Source organism: Mus caroli, chromosome 15 (assembly GCF_900094665.2).
Source record: "Mus caroli chromosome 15, CAROLI_EIJ_v1.1, whole genome shotgun sequence".
In the NCBI taxonomy this organism is placed as follows: domain Eukaryota; kingdom Metazoa; phylum Chordata; class Mammalia; order Rodentia; family Muridae; genus Mus; species Mus caroli.
The window spans coordinates 52,585,021-52,606,788 of record NC_034584.1 but is presented as its reverse complement, the minus strand read 5'-3'; the positions used below and the strand labels follow the sequence as shown (position 1 = coordinate 52,606,788).

General features: G+C 43.8%; 1 protein-coding gene across 1 annotated transcript in view; it reads right to left on the bottom strand.

The window, feature by feature from the left end:
- The window catches only part of Fer1l6 (fer-1 like family member 6), a 150,627-nt gene that overhangs the window by 83,817 nt on the left and 45,042 nt on the right, over positions 1–21,768 (bottom strand). Inside the window, exons 7-14 of the mRNA XM_021182769.2 lie at positions 19,019–19,081; positions 14,929–15,007; positions 14,451–14,607; positions 13,518–13,704; positions 12,214–12,406; positions 8,847–9,199; positions 3,764–3,872; positions 1,430–1,613 (exon numbers count right to left, since the gene is read on the bottom strand). Coding sequence (XP_021038428.2) covers positions 1,430–1,613; positions 3,764–3,872; positions 8,847–9,199; positions 12,214–12,406; positions 13,518–13,704; positions 14,451–14,607; positions 14,929–15,007; positions 19,019–19,081 — 1,325 coding nt within the window. The remainder of the gene's footprint in view (positions 1–1,429; positions 1,614–3,763; positions 3,873–8,846; positions 9,200–12,213; positions 12,407–13,517; positions 13,705–14,450; positions 14,608–14,928; positions 15,008–19,018; positions 19,082–21,768) is intronic.

Genomic DNA, 21,768 nt, shown 5'->3' with positions numbered 1-21,768 from the left:
ATGGGTCTGTGTGTGCATGTGTGTATCTGTGTGTGTGTGCATGTGTATATGTGTGTGTGTGCATGTGTGTGTGTATATGTATATGCTATGGGTCTGTGTGTGCATGTGTGTATCTGTGTGTGTATATGTGCATGTGTATATGTGTGTGCATGTGTGTGTGTATATGTATATGCCATGGGTCTGTGTGTGCATGTGTGTATCTGTGTGTGCATGTGTGTGTGTATATGTGTGTGCATGTGTGTGTGTATATGTATATGCTATGGGTCTGTGTGTGCATGTGTGTATCTGTGTGTGTGTGTGCATGTGTATATGTGTATGTGCATGTGTGTGTGTATATGTGTATTTGAACACATGGTCATCAGATGCTGGCACTGTTTAGGAAGGTTGGAGACCTTTTGGGAGGCAGAACCTCACTGAAGGAAGTGGTCACTGGATTTATTGCTTATTATTTATTTATTTATCCCTCCTGTTCTCTCTCTCTCCTTCCTGACAGTAAACATGATGCGACCAGCTGCCAATCCTGCTTCATCATGGTGGACTGTATCTCCACGAAATATAAGGGGAAATAAACTTTGTGCCTCTAGTTGCTTTTATCAGGTATTTTTCTCTTAGTAACAAGAAATACATGGCCAGAATTAAGGACACAAAAAAATACCTAAGATTTACACTGGCCAGACCTTGTCACTTACTGGCTTTGGACAGGGAGGAAAAGTAGACCTGGGGCTGGAACAATGGCTCAGCAATTACAAGGGTGTACCACTATACAGAGAACCAGAGCTCTATTCCAAGCATCCCTGTGGGGTGACTCACAGCCATCACTCCTGCTCCAGGGGATCTGACACACTATCCTGGATTCAGCAGGCACACTCACACGTGAACATAGCTCCCCCACCCCCACTCCCACCCCCACATATGCATATAACTTAAAATAAAAGAAATCTTTAAAATCTGGAAGAAAACAACTGACAATCTCCAACAGTGGGTTGGAAGGCTGGGAGTAGAGGGATCTGTCTAGAGGTGGCAAGCTGGGAAACAAATGAGTCTGGTGATAAGCTGCCCAGATGGGGACATCTGATCTACCCGATCTGGAAAGAGGAGCAGTGGCCAAGGAGACAGACTGGGAAGTCAGTTCTTAGGGAAATGTCTGGACTGCTTTAACCTGACACTTGTGGAAATAGTTTTCTCTCAGGTCTAACAGTAACCATCATGGCTGTTCTGCCTTTAGATGAATTCCCTGGGCATGTCTCTGGGGGGCTAAGGACTTACTAGAGTGGTAGTTACAATGCTTTTCCTGTTTGCAGCTGGTTCCCAGCACTGAGATGAATTTGTGTTTCTTATCTTACTGAAAGCTGGATGAAACCGTCCCAGGAATTGGCACAAATTGCCACCCAGCAGAAACTTTGCTCTCACCTGCCCTGTCTCCTCCTACCTGTTCCCGTCTGTCACCAGAGGCTTCTCTGGGTGAGTGGTGGAGGCCATGGAAATGGCAGTGTCCTGGGCCACATCTTTTTCTCCTTCGTGCAGCAAAGGAAGGACGTCCTCTTCAGTCAGCTCAGTCGATTTCTTCTTACTCCCATGATGAGACCCTCCATCAATCAGGTTCCCAAAGTTACCTTCATAGACAAGAGCAATGGGCTGAGTGTCAGCGAGTGGGATCAGTCAGCTTAGCATACCCCACATTCTCTCACAGCAAGGAGCTAGGATCAGTCAGCTTGGCATACCCACACCCTCTCACAGCAAGGAGCTAAGATCTCAAGATAAAGACAGAAAGAACAACTCATAGAGAACAAGAAAGCTGATTGACAAAGTCAAGAATTCTTATTTTCCTGTTCATAAAACGTACACAAGTTGCAAGTCAACAAAGATGGTTAAGGAAAATAAAAATCCTCTGAAGGTTTTAAGTTATTTATAGCCATGTTTTGTTTTGTTTTGTTTTGTTTTGTTTTACCTATTTTAATTTTATCACATTATTTTGTGTGGGTACATGTATCTATGAGGAAGTGTGGCAGTCGGAGGACAACATGCAGGTGCTGGGATCTCTCCTTCCACCTGTGCATCCCAAAGACCAAAGTCAGCTGATCGGGCTTAGCAGCAAAATACTTTGGCTTTCTGAGTTATCCCCGCTTTTAACAGCTTAGTGTATACCGCCTACCGAAATTCGCCATGGACACTTGATAAATTATCATTCTGGATGTGTCATTTGGTAATCAGATTTTATTTCCACACGCACACACAAAAATATTAGGAACCTTCTCAAAACTGCTTCTTCTCTAAGAGAAGTGTGAGTACCCAAAGATGATATCATGTTTTTAAAGGGTGAGTGGGTGTTGGAGAGAGAGGAGGAGTGGGGGAGGGGAAATGTTTTCATGTAAGAGAAGGTCTCTCCAGCAGACACAGGGACAGATCACTGCTCCAGCTGGCCTCCTAGAGCTGAAAGAAGGAATGGTCACTGGCCCCATCCCTAACCCAGAAACAATTTCCAGTTGATAACCACTTTCTTCCAAGGGAGTCTCACTTGGGAAACAAACAACCCTAAGAGCAGGCTGCATGCCCAGCAGTAGATGGCCACCAGAAAATAAACTCAGCAGCAGCTTTGGAGCCTCCTTGTCTCATGATGTTACATCAGCGCTTTCCCTTTTTAAAATTGTTATTTTTTAAAATGTTTTTATTTATATATTATTATTTTTATATTTTTATCTCTATATATTTCTCTACTGGCATTTTATTTTTACATTTTTATATTTGTATTTTTTATTTAAATATTTTTTCTCTATTTCTACTACAGGTCCTTTGTGCATATAGAATGGCTTCCAGCTTAATATTTTTATGGGCTTCCTGACTGTTCAAATGAGTCGGAGTCTGTTTCTTGTGCCTTCTCTTGACCAATTCTGATGTGTTCATTTTTATTTTATCATATCATATCATATCATGTCATATCATATATCCCTTAGCATCTTGTTTGTTTTCTGGTAAGAGACAGAAAGAGGGTGGATCCAGATGAGAGGGGAGGTGGGAGGAAGCAGGAGGAGGAATCGAGGGAGCAGAAATCATAATCAGGATACACTATGTGAGAAAAAGCATTTATTTTCAGTAAATCAATAAAAGGGGAAAAAAAAAAAAGACAAGGCCTCTCCTGTCAGAATTTTGCCCTTCACAGTTTTAATAGACATCTTCATCCTGTGACCATGCAGACATGGGGCTCTCTGCCAGGCCTCCGGCTGTGTAGCTTAGGACTGCATCTCATCTCTACTTCCTTCTGCTCTGTTGCAACATAGCTGCCGGGACGTGAACCTGCTCTTCTCTGATGGAATTAGTGCTCTTAGCTGAGCTGCTCCTTAGCCAAGGAAGACGGCTGGGGACTATGGCTGTAGCCTCTACTGAATGTGTGACGTATGGCATCAACTCTTCAAATCTTGCAATTCTGGGAGGAGTCATTATAATTCCTCTTGTATACACGAGGAAACCAAGCCCCAGAGAAATGAAATCATCCCGAAGTAATGGAACCAAGATTAGCAACCCAAGTCCCTGAATCCACACCTAAACTGATTACTGTTTTCTTTTTGTGTGTTTGTTTGTTTGCTTCTAGAAATCTATAGGAATAAATCTACTCTTTATGTGTTGACACTGGGTACCCAGAGAAGCATCCTTTCTGTTTGAGGTCCTGACTATCATCTCCACCACAGTATAATGACCTTATGAAAGGCATTCGTTCACTTCTTCGAGAGACAAACACTCCCCAAGCCCTGCAAGTGTCTGCACTCACCAACAGACACTTCAAAGCTGATCGGTCTGTCTCCAATCTTCCTGTCAATCATGGTAGCTTCAAAAAAGGCTCCGAAGAGTAAAAAGTCCTCATATTTTTCCGGTATAATCTACAGAGAAGAAAAAAAAATTGCTAGACAGATCTGGCTTCCTTTCCTCTCTAGAAAGCCAAGTGAGTAAAACTCATTTGGTCTGCTATACTTCGTAGACGTCTGAGTCTCTGTTACAGCTGGAAATGCCATGCCTTGCCACCAAGCAGACAGGCAGAACCATGGCCAAGAACAAACTCAGCTAGCCACAGGTCAGTCTAAAATGACACAGAATCACACTCTGAACGGCTAGGGAAACACACAGGGAAAACAGTCTCCTTTCACACAGAAGATGAGCTTGGTGTGTGTCTTCCCAAGTTGCTGTTTGAGGGTGGGCGGCAAAATAATGAACAGGTGTTTGGATCCAGGAAATTAAAGATGAGATGCTGAGAGTCATAGCCCTGGACCCTTACACATGAGCGAAACTGTATGGCTTAGATGCAGGGCTCATATACATTTATTCATGTTCCTTATAACAACTTTGAGTGCCTGGAATCGAGATCATTCCCATGTGTTCTTTGAGATTAACATATGCCAACCTGTTGCCTTGGGGCTGATCCACAGTCAACGTTCACTTCCTTAAATAATTAGTGTGGTGGTTTGAATAGGTTTAGCCCCCATAGGCTTGGCCCATGAGGACCGGCATTATTAGGAGGTGTGGCCTTATTGGATGGGTGCGGCTTTGTTGGAAGACATGTGTCACTGTAGGGGTGGGCTTTTAGGTCTGCTAGTGCTCAAGTATGGAAGAGTCTCCTCCTGGCTGCCTGCAGAAGACAGTCTCCTCCTGGCTAACCTCAGATGAAGATGTAGAAATCTTGGCTCCTCCAACACCCTGCCTGTCTGCACACTGCCGTGCTTCCTGCTATGATGATAATGCTATAAGCCAGCCCCAATTACAGTGAAATGTTTGCCATTATAAGAATTGCCTTGGTCATGGTGTCTCTTCACAGCAATAACACTGTAAGGCAATTAGGAAACTCATAAAAAGAGGGAAGTGTTAGGCATAGCAAAAGCTTCAATCAATCCTGTGTATCTGGAGTGCCGGACACACTGAAAACTGTTGGAAGGGATCCCCTTGTATCTGAGTCAGAAATGCTTTTATAGTGAAAGGACATCAGCGCTCTCTACTCCAACCTCTAGTGTTTACCTTTATAAAATAAAGTGCAAAAAGACTAAGGGGCTTCCAAGGTCACACAGCAAGATTAAGTCAGCTATGGCTTAAGACCTATTCTTTACCAAGACTGCAAGGTCAAGAAACCTACAGGTAATCTGGAAGACTGGACTGTGGCAGGTCATACGGCAGCGGTTCTCAACCTGTGGGCTATGACCCCTTTGGCAAACCTCTATCTCACAAATATATCTACGTTACAATTCTTAACAGTAGCCAACTTCCAATCAGGAAGTAGCAATGAAAGTAACTTATGGTTGGGGGTGGGGGGGTCACCATAAGATGAGGAAGTTTATTAAAGGATTACAGCATTAGAAAGGTTGAGAGCCAACCGGTACACCATAGGGTTAATACTCAGTTCTTTGCTAGTAGCTCTTCCTAATGGGGAACCATTTCTGAGTCAAGATTCTGAGTGAGGTGAAGAGGTATAAAAAGGGCTCTCTGGCTTTGCAGCTGGATTTACTAAAGTCCAAGGAAAGAACAGCAGGGCTTAAATTCCTTAGCAGTAAGCTAAGAGAACATAACAGCTGTGGCCCCACAGACATGGGGTGAACTGAACAAGAGTCCTGGAGTAGGCCCCTCAGAGAAGCAATAGATTTCAGATAATTGGGTGAGAGGTGACCTTTCCCGTGACATTGGAAAATCCAGGAAATGTTTTCTTTTTGACCAGAAACACAGAGCAGGGCAGAGCAGAGTGTAAGGCTTAGTCAGTGCCTACCAGCCTCTTATCTTGCAGTCTGGGGGCTGAGTTTACTCTCTGGGAGGAGGATGAAAACCACAGAGACTAGAGGGAAAGCAGGCCTCAAAGATGACAGATGTGGCAGCAAATCAGCTGCCAGGTACTGGACTTTGAGCAAGTGCCATCCATCCCCTGGCTGTTACTTTTCTTATCTGTGACAAAAGTCTCACAATAAGACCTGGACCACTTGTCAAGAGCAGACATATAAGCCCTACAAATTATAATTACAGTAAATATCTCAATAGTTTGAATTATCTTTTAATCTTTCACATCCTTCAAGTTCCAATTTCTAGCCCCAACCCCCCAATTCTGGAAGTATGCCTTGAACCGGAGGAATAATTGTTACTTAATGTGTACTGAGCTCACAAGCAAGCTGAGCCTCAATGTTCATCTCTCTGCTTCCTGACTGCGGATACAATGTAACCAGCGTCCGCAGGCCCCTGATGCTATGCTTTCCCCACTATGATGGACTGTGTCTTCAAACTTTGAACCTTAAACCCTCTCTCTTGAGACTGATTTTAGTCAGTTTTGTCTCAGCAAAGAGAAAAGCAATTAGCATAGGGGTCAAGTCGTCTGCCCAAAGAGTCAAACAGAGATAAGCATGTCTTGCTGCACACTAGCCTCTGCACCATTCTGATACAATTTACATCCAGTTGTTCCCCACAAAAGGCCAACGATTTTTTAAATAACAATCTTTCTCATGCCATAAATAACAGCAATATGTAGTTCCTAACATGCCCATCACTTCCATCTACCTGTCGTATATTTTTGCATGTATTCTCTCTCCTTCCACAGCATAAGCTCCATGGAGTTGGGCTCTCTGTTTACTCTTGCCCATGGTGAGCAAGACTTTAAAAATGCTCACATTCCCCAGGCTGGCTATGCTCTTTGGGAGTTTGGCAGAGGAGAAAGAAGCTTTGGTACGGAATGAGACAGAAGAGGAAAAGACAAAAGAGGGTCTCCCAGCATCCAGATGTGCAGGAAGTTTCTGCTGACAGTGACACTGGGCTCTGTGACCCTGGGAAGCTGAAAAATTAAAAAACACATAGCAAGAAAGGGTTGATCTGCTCTGGCTGCGGGAGACAGAGGATTTGTTCCTTACAAGAAGAAGGAGCACAGCAGAAACGTCAGCCAGTGGTGTCATGGCTTGGTCATGGCCATTCTCTCTCTTAGGTCACCACCCTCGGGGAAGGCAACCAACTACCAAGTCATAAGGATTATCAGAATTTATGGGAGGCCTCCAGAGTAAGGAACTGCATTCTCATATCAGTAGCCAACAAGGTACTAAGGCCTCCTGAGTGTCAGGCAGCCATCTTGGGAGATGGGTCCTTCTGTCCTGTGAAACCTTCAAAAGATCATAGCCTCTGCCAAGATCTTGGGAGCTTGTCTGAGGTTCTAGCAAGGGACCACAGCTACTCCTATACCCTTGACTGAAGACTGTTCCTCCTCTATTCCGGGAAGGCCACCAAGCTTCAGGAGGGATGCACAAGGAGTAGCAAGGGAGGAAGGGAGCACTTGCCTACCTAGCTAGATCAGCCACATCAACTCTCGAAATCAATGGGTGTCAATGTCACAACTAAATCACCCTCACATCCACTTTACCAAGATCTTTCCTCCAAGGAATGTCTGACTCAGAACCATTTGTATTAAGGTATCTCCAAACTCCTCATTCATGGGAAAATAAGCATTTGATGTTTCAAGCAGCTAAGCTTTGGGCACTCTCAGCAAATAGCCTTTTTAAAAAAAGATTTATTTATTATTATATCTAAGTACACTGTGGCTGTCTTCAGACACCCCAGAAGAGGGTATAATATCTCATTACGAATGGTTGTAAGCCACCATGTGGTTGCTGGGATTTGAACCCAGGATCTTCAGAAGAGCAGTCAGTGCTCTTAACTGCTGAGCCATCTCTCCATCCTCACAGCAAATGATCTTAAAGATGTTGACTTAGATTCTGAATATTTCCCTAGCTTCATTTTCCTTGGATATCCCTATACAACCTGGCCCACAGCAGGAATGGTCACAGATGTAGGAAACGTGTATGTGAGTGGCCATTCAGCTACCCGCAAATTTAAAGACAAATTTCTAATGTTGGCTTTTATTCTGAACACACACACACAGACACACACACAGAGAGAGAGAGAGAGAGAGAGAGAGAGAGAGAGAGAGAGAGAGAGAGAGAGAGAGAGAGAGAGAGAGAGAGAGAGAGAGAGAGACCCACGCAGACAATGCCAGTTCTACCACAAACAAACCAATAACACATATTTCCAGAAAAGTTTTCCCAGATGAGAGTCCAAAGGGGGTGGTGGTGCTGAAAGAGTCAAGACACAAACAACAGGTGGCAAGCTCTAAATAGCTGCACCTTGGTAGAAGGAGCCATGGATAATAGCCAGAAAGACATTGCACACCTAGCCATGTGTATGCTATATGATCTGACGGCAATTTATATATACTTCCTCATCAGCCTTTAGATGTTGTCTATGTGACCTATATGACCTCATTTAGCTGAAGACAAAATGACAACTCAGGGCAGTGTTGGCATTAGAGCCACGAGTAGAACTAATGCCAAGGTTCCAACCCCAGGCTCCGAGTTCTCTGCAGTGGGTTCTTGAGATCCCAGAAAGAAAAATTAATAGCTCCTGCAAAGTAAGGGTGGGTCTCCTACTGCACTTCTGAGGTCTGCCCAGTCTCCAGAGAATGGACAGCTCTGTGTAAGCCATCATTGCCTCCCTGTTGATCCGGATAACGCAGCTGCAGCTAAATCAAACTAGACAGGCAGAGTTTCCTCGTCCAGCCTACCACCACTCCTAACACCTCCAGCTACTTTTTTGTTTCCTTTTTTGAGTTCCCCTGGAATCCATGCTTGAGGGATTCTGAAGAAATTCATCATAAGCATATGGCAGTGCTACTTGCATGAACTGAGAACATGCCCAAAGATTCAGCACTAGGCCAACACAATCTTGCCAGGAAGAAGAGACCAATACAGGAGAAGGTCTTCTGGAGCCTGTGTTGTCAGTACTTGTGTACTGTCTCCCTTTGCCCTGGGTTCTGCTACCATCAGGGATGGAGGAGCAGCGCTTGGACCTACCTCTGGGGGGACTGCGAAAGATTCCACCTCCACTTCTGTGGAGTTGGTTTTGTCAGTAGCCTGCTGGGCTTTGCTGTCATCAGCTTTGTCAGCCTTGTCCTTACTGGAGCCTTTAGAAGATTTGGAGTCTTTGTCTTTGGAAGACAGCTTCAGTTCCTTCAGGGCCTTGGAGAACTTAGACTCCTGGGCCCCACCTGAAAGGATCTCCACAGCAATTTCCACTAAGATCCGGCCCCTGAAGGACACACCCTCCCCAAAGCCTTCATTTAACTCCTGGTAGTCATCCATGAGACTGTGGTTCCTAGGAGAGCCATACAGGTTAATCCAGGCAGGTCCAAAAGTGGGAAGGAAACCTAGGGAAAACCTGAGTGTTAGTAACTGGCTGTACAAAGACATCCTCTCCAAAGACAGTATTTTGCTCAATTTCCATCTAGTCTCTCTTTTGCACATTTATACTTTTTCACATTTGTAATATTGTAGAGGCCATTCCCGTACATATGCAGAAGATGCACACCTTGGTCTTCATGTGAATCCTAAAGAACTGGAGTGGTGGCTATCCCAAAAGCTGTTGTCTGTATGTGGGGTATGTTCTTCCAGCTGGGCTACCTTGTCTGGCCTCAATGGGAGAGGATGCGCTTAGCCCCAGAGAGACTTGAAATGCCAAGGTGGGGGGATGCCCAGGGAGGCTGCACCTCCCCAGAGGAGAAAGGGAGAAGGGAATGGAAAAAAGGATTGTGGGAGGGAGGGAGCAGGAGGGGAGGCAGTGAGCAGGATGTAAAGTAAGAAAAAAATAAAGTTAAATTAAAAAAATATTATACAGGCCACTTTGCAACCTTCTGTCACCATTTAGCCATTAAATGTTTATCTATTCTTAACGTGAGCCAGGGCGCATGCTCGATGCCAATCATGGAGTTCAGCAGAGGACACGCTGATACGAAGATTGAACAAAGAAATGTTTACATAAATATTTACAATATCAATACTATACATCTTCTATTGTAAGAAAAACTGATAGGCTAATGGAGCATGGATGGATGGGAAAGGGGCTGTAAACCAGTGATGGAGCATGGAGGAACAGGAAGGGGCGAGGCTGTAAACTGTGATGGAGCATGGAAGAACGGGGCAGGGCTGTAAGCCAGCTGGGAAAAGTATGGAGCCAGAGATACATGAGAAGAGTTTGGACAGGCGAGAGGCCTTAGACCTTGTTCTGACTTTTGCTCACTATCTTAGTATCATTAAGAATATTTTTAAGGGACTTTTAATCAAATCTATAATGTAACCATGTCTCTTAAGACCAGTGGTTCTCAACCTGTGGGTCACAGCTCCTTTAGGGGTCGCATACCAGATACTTATATTACAATTTACAATAATAGCAAAATTGAAGTAATAACAATAATACGTTTATGGTTGGGGGTCACCACAACATGAGGAGCTGTATTAAAGGGTCACAGCATTAAGAACGTTGAGAATCAGTTAAGACCACTGTGGCTCCCATGTGAAGGTTTGCAAGAAAGGACGTGGGAAAACTGCTTTGGGAATGATTTTATCATGAAAGCTAAGGATACCGTAGTTTGGACTAGGGTGAGGTGGTAGAGGTGGTGAGAAATGAGTGTTCAAAAAATAGTTCCTAAACATAGACCTGAAAAGACCTGGTGGTTTTAACTTATTCCTGCCATAAGGGTTTCTCTCAATATAGAACATCTGAAAAAATATATGCCATCCATGAGAACATCTATCAACACGACGGCCCTTTATTTTTCAGTACTGGAAATCAAACCTGAGGCTTCTCACATTGTTGGCAAGAGCTATGACCACTGACCTACACCTTCTTGTGCCCACACTCCTTTCTTTTTTTTTTTTTTTTTTTTGGTTTTTCGAGACAGGGTTTCTCTGTGTAGCCCTGGCTGTCCTGGCACTCACTTTGTAGACTAGGCTGGCCTCGAACTCAGAAATCCGCCTGCCTCTGCCTCCCGAGTGCTGGGATTAAAGGCATGAGCCACCACACCCCCCACACTCCTTTCTGAAAGACAAAACAGCACGACATTTCAGAAGACTCAACTGCGTGGGTGCAAATAGCAGCCTTGGGACTTTCGGCTGCACGAGACTGGACAAACTTCTTAACTTCCTTGTACCTCAGTTTCCCCATGTGGAGGAAAAGCTAATAGCGCCTAACTCATCTGTCAAGATTAACAAGATAATTTCCACTAAGTGTCTCACACGGGGCCTTAAGGCACGCCCCCACTGATGCAAAGAAATAGGGAGTCATAATTTGCTTATCAATTCCCCCATAGTTGCCAAGAAGACATTTTTCTTTCTATCTAAATGTCTCCTTCCCACCACCCTGACTTCTGCAGACTAGATTCTATCCCTCGGATTCAGTTCTCCTTTGGGCAAACTTAAAGGAGCAGAAAAATTATTGTTAAAAGGATAGAGAAGATGTTTATCGTCCCTGATGTCTACTTGAAAAACACAAACATCTGTCTTTCTGAGCACCATCAAGAGGCTTCTAAAATGCTGTGAATAAAACAACTTAACATCTAGCTGAGAAGGTGTAGATGGATGAGTGTGTTTTTAAATATAAAGTGGTAAGTGTTGCTGTAATATGAAGGAGTAGAGAACATACATTCACTGAGGGCTTTCTGTAATGCCAGTCTGTGATTGGATATAAAAATATACAAGTCTCTGCTCTTGGAAAATATTCATCTAGTTTAAAAAAAATGAAATAGTTGTACTGATGTCATCTTTACATGACTTAGTGTAATTATATATGTATGTGATATATAGGTATGAATATTTGTCAATCAACATACATATGTAGTGCAGAGAAAGGTGGTCATGAATTTAAATGGTGGTTAATTTTGAACTTCTTACGTACTAATGGGCCTTTAGAAATCGAGTCATATACTGGGTGGGGGTTCTTTCCCTCCCTGCCACCTTCAAAGCTTCGTGGATTACCTGAGGCTCTCCCAGATCCCTGAGTGCACAGTCACCCACAGCCCCTGCCACCCTCAAGCTCACATGTTCCCATCAAGTGACGGGGGACATAATTTTTATGTATGCTAAAACATGTTTGCATTGAACACATGCACCATACAAAGACACATATCAGGACTGGCTGGCCTATAGATTTTTAGCTTACCGACCTTTGGTTTTATCTGACTTCCTTTTTCTTAGTAGAACAGGGACACATCACAGTGAGGTAGCAATGGAGACCTAGGACCAGACCTTGGTTCCATCACGAGCTTAACCAAGCCAGGCCACAGAGCACAGAACCGTGAAAGGTGTTAGTACTTGAATGATCTTCTCTCTTTAAAGGTGACTGTGGTTTTGAGACCTACTTCTGAGTCAGACATACAAAACTCTCTACCTTTATCCCCGTCCTGCTCATTGGAGATTTTCTTCAGGTCTATGAAATGAGTTGCCAGAGCTACGTCGTTCATGCTGCCTTCATCCCACACCTGAATTTTCACCCTCCGGCACAGGGGAGGGAACATTTCCTTGAAGACCACCTGCTCGTGCCACACAGGATCAGCACAATTCTTTTGCACAGAGGTTCGCCCCTGAAAGTACAGGAGCCAGGAGGGTGTGAGCCATGGAGATAAATGACTAAAGAAAACCCTTCAAAGCATCTAGAGATGTAAAGGGAATTAATCAAAGATCATGGGCTTGCCTCCTTGATGCCTGTAAAATCAACTACAGTCTATTAACATGACTGCTGGCCTAGATGTTATGCAGGGCACTGGGGCAAAGGTGAATCGTTGCCCTTGGAGGTTTCTACTCAACAGGTAAGTGTTGAGGTGACTACCTCTGTTATAAATAGGGGCTGTTCCATGAGTCTTCAGGAAAGCAGCAAACATAGCTAGACCCTGAGGTCATGCCTACATAAAGACCAGGTTAAACACACGTATGACCTTGAGTGAATCAAAGCCATATCCTGGGCTTCGGTTTCCTCATTATAGGACAGAATGATGTCCTATGTGCCCTTTAAATTCAATCCAAGTTAGACACACTCCAACGTTTACTCCTGCTGATAGGAAGGGGCAGGGGCATGCTTTGAAAGCACATGTTATTCAAAGTTCCAAAGTCCAGTAAGGCACACTGCAGCTTTGACCACAAACCTAGACCTTGAATCTTCCAATGGCCCTTAAGAAAAGAACAAAGGTATCTAGGGCCTTAATTCCCCCTACTTTTTGGTTGAGAATAATAACAACTGACTAGAGTTTTTTTTTTTTTTTCCTTCCTTTAAATCAGTTAATAGAGGACCTGGGCAGATAGTTTGGTGGGTGTGGTGGTTTGAATAGAAGTGGCCCCCATAGATTCTCATAGCCTTAGGGTTATATAGGAAGATGATTGCCTGGGAAATGGAGAAATGAGTCAGGAGAGAGTGGTAACTCTACAGGGCCTGGTACTTGTTTAGAGAAGTAGCCAGCTGTGAGGAAAGAGGTTTTTCTACCTGGCCCTAAGTTGCAACACTTCTAACCTTAGCTCTTTTCCACAATCCCCAGTGAGGCCTGAGTGAGCAACTGACCTCTGCATCTCTGATACCTACTGCCTCCCCTTCTGGTGACAAGGTTTTCTCTTAGGCACTTTTACCTTAACTTCATTTGATTAAAACCGTTCTGGATTCAGAACAAGATATAACTGCCACTGCTGGTGACAAAGTTTCCTCACCGTCTGCCCAGCAAAGGACACCTCCACAAAGGGATCCACAAGGTCCTTACTGTCACCCACAAATGCTTTGGTGACATTTGCCATAATGCTGGAGTTCATTTTGGGTAACCCTTCTGCTCGGTAGAGTCTCACGTAGAACCTGGCCCAAGGTCTCTCTGATGGAAACCCTTGAGGGATCAAAAGGTTCCTAAAGGGAGACAAGAAAATTTTAAAACAAAAAGGTCTGAGGAGAGAGAAAGGGTGGGTACAGGCTGAAGGCAGGGAGAAAGAAAAAGCTGGGTATAGAATAACACTGGGGTCCATCACTAAACCAAGTTTCCTTTCTAGAATTTAAATCCCTTTTTTTTTTTTAGTGTGTGTCATAAACCAGTGGTTGAAAGTATGTTTCTTTCAAAGAAAAAAAAACCAAGCTACATGTGGATAAATCATATAATCTCAAAAATGGCTTATCTATGTAATGCAGGCATGTAAGGATCAGGGAACGTGGAAGGCATGGTTGAAGGACTGTCAACGCCAGTGGACTGAGTGGACTGGACACTTGCTGTAGAGTAGTCTTCTCTTTAACAACAGCAGAAAGGACAGGAAGTAAGGGGCACACAGGAAAGAGGGGTTTGATCTGGAAATGGCAGAATGGAGGAGTGTGGGTGAATATGACCAAGGTACATTATATAAAATTCTCAAAGAAATAGTAATAATAATGATAATAACAACAACAACAATAATAGAATGGCTTTTGTCTGAAAATCCAAGCTCCCAAAAGAGCCATGGTTTTGAGAAGGTGCCTTCAGACATCCGACAGAGCTGAGTCTCTGATGGGCAGGCCATGAGCTTGGCAGTTCTCACACACCCATTCAGAACAGAGTAGAGAGGGGAAAGAGACATAAAGGGGGGCATAGAATTTCTCTTTTATGGCTCTGGTTGGCTCTATCTTACTTCTCTATTTGCTCCTCAGCATCGGAGGTTTTAGGGTTGGTCTTTAAGATGTCGCCTTTCCCGGTCACACTGATGTCACACTTCAGGTAGCCCTTGGTGCCAGTCCTGATGTCACCGGGGTCTGTAAGCAGTGCCCACTTGTCGCAGAACTGGTGACCTATGAACACACCTTATAAATAGTATGCTTTGCAGATGGACAGTGGCTCCCTCATCCCCTACCACATCCCCACGGTCCTGGTCTCATCTCTCTCTGATGCTTACAATAGTAGCTATTTGTAGATATCCCCAGCCCTCTGGCTATCCCACTCTCTTCCTTCCCCTCATCCTCTCTCCTGCCCTCTGACTTTTCCTCCAATTGATCATAGGCATTTGGGAGACTTTCAGTCTAGTGAAGCACATAGGAAAATTCCAGATTTTCAGAGCAGAGAGCCAACCTAAGAAGAGTAAGAAGCAGGATGGGTAGGTGGAGCTTGCTTACCAGGTTGGTTGTACACTGTCCCCACATCCACTCTGAAAGAGCCAATCAGGATGCTTCCTATCAGCTTGTGATGTAAGACCTACAAAAGGTAGAGCATCAACATGAATCATTTGTCTTTGCAGATACATCTGTGAAACGGATTCAGGATTCACCAAAGAGATCTCTAGGACTTGAGCAGAGTCACACACACACATACACGCACACACTCACGCACACATGCACACATACACACAAACATGCCCTCACACACTCATCCACACACTCATCAACCCATAGGGTCCTATGTGACCTCCAAAGTGTCTCACCTGTGCCTCCTTCTCTAGCAATCTTTCCGACTATCTGCTGAAGGACGCCTGACACTCTCACTACCCTAGAGATTTCTTTAATCAAATGGACCCTAAAAAGCTATCCCTCAATACTTGGTTTTCCCTCCTCAAACTTGACTTATCTTTCACTGGCTAGGGCAAAGGTCACCTCCTCTAAGAATCTGTCCTTGATCTCCCGAGCTGCCACTGTCATTTCTCTCCTCAGCCTCCAAAACATCTTCCACAACTTTCTTTAGAACGTATCATGTGCTGCTAGGAAAAGTGTCAGTACCACACAATTGAGCAAGTTCCGTACAGTATAGCATGTGTCCCGATTAGACACGAGCAGAACACCTATCTCAGTTATAGCAGCAGCAGAAAGGCTGGTATCACCACGAAGAAGTCCTGAAGGAAGGTGGCATGTTTGGTGCCATGTCTAGAAGTCACAGTGTGAGAGAGGCTGATGGAAAACCTGGCATAGTTTACTCTTTAATCCAGAAAGGAGAGCTGTCAGAAGGAAGACAGTGTGACTGAAGTGCCCCCAAATCCTGGGAATGTTGCATCAGGGAAGGGGCCAAGGCTCCATGCATGGTTCTTAAGGAACAGGTTGCGATTTCAGCTCAATTAAGGATGCTACTTCTTTGACTGGTCTCTCAGCAATGAAGGGGTCATTCTCCAGGAGCAGTGACATCTCTGTCACTACAACCCAAGGGCCCCTAGAACTCCATGGCATCATGGAGGTGCCTCTGAGATTCCTACCAACTATAAATCCTGATTCCCTTGATCAAGAGCAGTGTCTCTTTGTATCTCATCTACCATGTACCTCATTCAAAACAGATACTCAACAGATACTTAATGGATGGTTTAAAGAAGGACGAATGATAGAGTCTAGTAGCTTCTGAATAGCTTATGTTGCCAGGGGCAGTGGGAAGAAGAAAATCAGCTGACCTCAAGAAATGACAGCCATTCCTATTTCTCTTCCTACTCTCTATCTCTGTCTCTGTGTGTGTGTGTGTGTGTGTCTGTCTCTCTGTCTCTCTGTCTCTCTCTCTCTCTCTCTTGCTCTCTAGCTCTCTCATTCTCTGGCTGTGATTTTCCAGTGTCAGAGAACAGAGGGGAAACAAGGACAGCTTGGCTGCAGTGGAGGAGCTATTTAAGACCGTACACAAAAAGCCGCCTCTGTTACCAGCCTTGTTTTCTGTGGCTAACATGACTCCCCAAGGCCTGTCTCAAGTTCCTTTCACAAGGTAAAAGTCCCTGTGGAAGATGGAATGAAAGACTCTCAAATGATTCCTCCAACCACACAGGAGATCTCTTTATGGTGTCTGCCTAGAAACTAAGTGCCAGCCAAGCCTACTAGGACATTACTAGGCTCCTGGGGATGTGCCACACACAGTGTCATCAGGTTCTGTTCCTTGGGATACTGTTAAAGGAAAATAGTCTATGGTCCCACCAGGGAATATTATACTGTGGCTGTCCCAAGAGCATCTAATTACAGTCACCTCATATCCACCTTTTAAATAATATTCTTAATTTATTATTTGAGAATTTCATACAAATACACAATTTTGATCACATCCACCCTCATTCTCCCCCCCCACAACTCTTCCTGGAACCCTCTAACATGTATGCCTTCCAAATGCATGTCCCCCACCCCCTTTTTAAAGATCTTATCGAGTCCAATTAATGCTGCCCATATGTGCTTGGCTTTGGGGCTATCCACTTGAACATAGGCAACCTAGCAATGGCTGTCCTCCTAAGAGTAACGCCACTCCCCCTCCAGAAATCTGCCAATAGTTCCTCAGCTGGGGCGGAGCCTCACCAGTCCTTCTCCCATTCACACTGGAATTTTGACTGGCTTGCTCTTACATGTGGAACAGTCTCATGACTCTGAGTAGCCAAACACGTTCTGATTCAATTTGAGGACTGCTCTCCATGAGAAAATGTATGCCTAGTAATATAAACTTGGTCAAAAAACCCATGGACAGGAAAGTGATAGGTCCTAGAAGAGAACCTACTATTGCTATTTTCCTAAATGCCCGTGCTGTCAAATGACTGTCTAAATATCTACATTTATACATATACATCTGTGCAGTTGCTCTCTGCCTTGGTCAGATTCTGTGGTGGACAGTGGTTAGTACAAGGACTCATAACTGTCTAAGCATTGAGAATACATAACTATGAATCATCTCCCTTTAACACTGAATTCATTCATTCACACTGACTTTCAATTTGTGAACTAGCAGTAAGCTGAATTAAACATTAGAGGGAGGGGTTTCCTTTAAAATCTCGGGTCTCTCTCCCTAGGAGTCATTTAAGAACAGCCAAACAGTGTCTTCTCCCAAAGAGGGAATGAAACACGCAGACAAGCTTTGATCCAATGTCTAAAGTTCCAGGTGTCCCGCATACAGTCATGACTCTTGTGGTCAATGCGACTTAACCTGGTGATGAACTTAGCTGCTCATCAGCCACCCTCATCAGGTGGCAGATGGAGTGACAGCACAAAGTTCCGAGAGCTGTCCCAGCTCCCAAAATATCTTTTACATCCTGTCATCACGCCTGCAACAGATGCTAAGAATGCTGGGTTCTTGGTGGCTTCTCTTTTCTCAGGAGTCACACTCTTCTAATGCTCCTGGGAGGGACCGTGTCATGATGCCACTGGGACCCAGGCCTTGGGACAGAACTATGACATTCAGCTGAGGTTAGAGGTCATATTACATATCCATGCATATGTGAGAGGGTGAGAAAAACAGGACAGGGAAGGGAATCAGAGTTGCTGTGACTGTTGAGGGAACCCTTGCCTTATTCCCTGTGCACTTCTACCAACATAAAGTCATTGTCCTGTTCGTTAAGAAGTCTTTAGAACAAAGCATTAAATCACTCTCAAACCCCTGCCCTACACCCAGCCTCAAATCTCTCTTCATGGAAGAAGTGGCTGTTTTCTAAGATTAAAGTAATAGATGTCACCATCTGCCACCTATTGTTCTCTGACCCTCTCCTGAATAGTGTGCAGTTGGCAATGGGCCCAGTTGGCCACTTCTGCTCTCACTTGGGACAATATGACTTCAGCATTTATATTTTCCCTTTCCAGTCCTGCCACTCATGAACTAGGTACATGGCCACGCCCCAGCAAGCACAAGGAGCTCCCACTGTTTCAACTCTTCAGTCTGGATCTGTGGTTAACCTTCCCTCCCTGGATAGGCTGAGGAAGATCTGTCTAGCAGATCAAAATTCCCCCTTGGAAATGTCCCGAGGTCCACACTCAGAGGCAACTTTTAAGAATGCTTGAAATGCTCATTTTCTCTGCCCGCTGGGTGTTATCAGCGACAAGACTGACATATGCAAACTGTCCCCAGTTTCTGTTCCTGTTTCTCGATTTGTCACTGACTAGAGGAAAAGATGGTTGTGATTAATTAGGGTAGACATCACCCCAAGAGAAAAACATAACATTAACTTGGTTTTTAAGAAATAACTGAAAAATGGCAGCCAATTAAGATGTCATCTGTAGCATATGTTCCATTATTCCCACATCCTCTTAACAAATGCTTACTGTAGCTTACCTCTTGCTTCCAAGAAGTGCAGATTCCCTTGAGATGGCTCTGTGTCCTAAAGTCCTCCATATTGGGGATTTTTCAACTTTAGCCTGATTCTTCCACGGTCACCAACCTATACACATCCCCTTGAACCCAGGCATCCCTAACCATGCTGAGCTGTCCCAGAGAGTCCCAGTGTCTAGGGTCTCTCCTGCTTTCTCCCAGTACCACCACCTGCCATGCTATACTTACTGAAATTTTGATGATCTTGTCAAAAAGATGCACTTGGGGTCCGATGAAATCAAAGACAAAGTACTGTAAAACATGAAGTTCATCTTGGTCACCAACCCTCAGCTTACCTCTAAGAACCTTGCTCTTGGAATGAGTTATACCCTTTAAGTTGTTTTCAGTTGTTTTGTATTATTTTACATATTATACATAAAATGCCAGCAACCACATTTTTGCATAGGATAAGTATTCCTCTAAAATAGATATAAGTAGTATTTTTGGATCATGGATTATGTACATGTAAAATTTTAATAGTATTAAGTTTTCTCCCCTGAGGGACTAATAAGCTGTATTCATTATTTTTCTATTGTTATGATAAAATGCCAGGACCAAGGCAACTTATAGAAAATCAAGTTTATTTTGGCTTATAGTTTGAGGGGGACAAGGATCTGCCATTGTGGGGAGGCTTGGCTCTGGAGCAGAAAGCTGAGGGCTCCTGTGTCAACAACAAGCCAGAAGTGCACTGGGTTTTGTATCTCCAAGCCCACCTCCTGGACATATTTCCTTCCTGGGAGGCTGCACTTCCTGAACCTCTCCAGACAATGACCCTGAGTGATGACCAAGGTTCACAAATACAAACCAGGGGGTGGTGCATTCTTATGCAAACTCCTACAGAATGCATTTTACATCCTGGCTTTTGCTGTATCTTTTCCAACCCTTGATATTGTTAGTTTGTTCTTTCTTTCATTTTTTTTCTTTCTTTCTTTTGTCTTGTGATAGGTGAAAGGGGTATATTGGAATAGTTTTTGAGTGAACTCATTTCAAATATTTCTCAGACTTTTTCTGTTTCAAATATTCTTGGAAAATTACTAAGACTAGCCATGGAGAGAATGAAAAAAAAAGATGAATGATAGAAATTGTTAATACTGGAATATTAAATTTCAGAGTTAAAGAATTACCTTGGTGTTGGCAATATGTCTCTGTTGGTAAAGGGACTTCTTCAGAATCCACATGGTGGAAGGAGAGAACTGGTGCCTGCAAGCTGTCCTCTAACCTCCATATGTATACAAGTGTCCACATGCTCACAGACAGGTAATTAACTAAAATGTTATGCAGGCGGATCCCCAAAGTTGCAATATAGAAATATAGAAAGACTAATGGCTAAAGAACTTCATGATTTTAGTTATTTCTGGCTCTACAGCCTTGCTTTGGGTCTCCCGAAGAAGGCACTAGATGTATAGTACAAGTTTCACAGACGTTGAGTCAGGCACCTCTCAAGTGAGGTTGTAGAAGTTAAAGGTGCATAGGATGGGGAGCTAGGTAGAGGAAGAACTGTGGGGTAGGCTGGGAAAGACTGGGGCAGTGTTGTGCCCTGGGCTCTTTCCTTTGCTTTGAGCTGTAGCTATAAAAGAAATATAACTTGTGGATGGACATGCCAGTGGGAAGAACAAATACTGGCATTTCCTCCCTAGAGTGATATAGAAAAACAAAAATAAACAGCCACATGCTGTACTAGGATGTCTTTAAAAATGGCGGTGGTCCTCTAGGCTGAGGTGTAGCCCCATAGTAGAGCTCTTGTCTGGCATATGTGTTTGATCCCCAGCACCATAATAAACAAACAATGATAAATAATCATTAAAGGTAATGATTTCAGTTTAGTCAGAAAACAGGTATGACCTTTAAAGAAATTTTTCATATGTAACACACACACACACATGTTCCAGGGTTTGTTGGCTTTCAATGTTGCACTCTCCAACGTCTCATAGACTCTGGGCCTGCACCCATTTTCCTAGCCAGCAAATATTCAGTAATCCCTGCTTTCCCCTCCAACACCTGACGGCCTCTGCCTTGCTGTGACCTGAGCTTGCCTCCTGTTCTTTTTCTTGGTTCCCTACTTGCTATAGTATGGTTGGGCTCAACTTGACATCATTTACAACCAAGATTGCAGGCGTAATTATAACATCTAACAAGTAAATGGGCCTTGCGGTTTTAGTGAATTTTCATACACACTCTTTAATATCACATCTGTGCCAAAAGGATGGAGGGAGAAGTGAAACACAAAGAGGGAAAGTAACATCTGGGAAGCTCAGGGGCAACCCTGGCCCAGAAGAAAGAACTAATGGCTCAAATGTGATTTGGGGAATTTCAGTTAATGTCATTATCCATTCTGTCCCTGTCTCCTTTGTAGATTACTGCTAGCATAGTAATGAAGACTGCAGCTTTTTTTTAAGCAATTCATATTGTCAGGCAATTGGTGGTATCCAAGTTTTAAATGTCTACATCCTATTCCTCATCAGTTAGGCCATGTAAGTATATTGTAAGCACACACCAAAGGCTAAAAGCTTTAGTATCTGTGGATGAGAGACTAAGCAGTTAGTATATTATGGCACAGAGAGGTGATGGAAAATTCTCCCAACTATGAAGCAGAAATCAGCTTAGCCTGTGTGACCAGCTACTTAGCCTGTGTGACCAGCTATGCCCTATCCTAGAAACCATTGTTCTGTAAACAGAACAAGGCTCAGGGCATCTGAATGTGCTAGTGGGCATTATTTGTATCTCTATGCGTGCTTGGACTCTTGCTGAAGGTCCTCCAGTATCATGAGAATGGATCCCTTCAGGGGTGAAATTTAGGGTATCAGGGTCCAAACATTAAGTGAGATTTTCTGCTATACATTATTGTAATTCTGCCATACACACACACACACACACACACACACACACACACACACACACACATATATATATATATATATATATATATATATATATATATA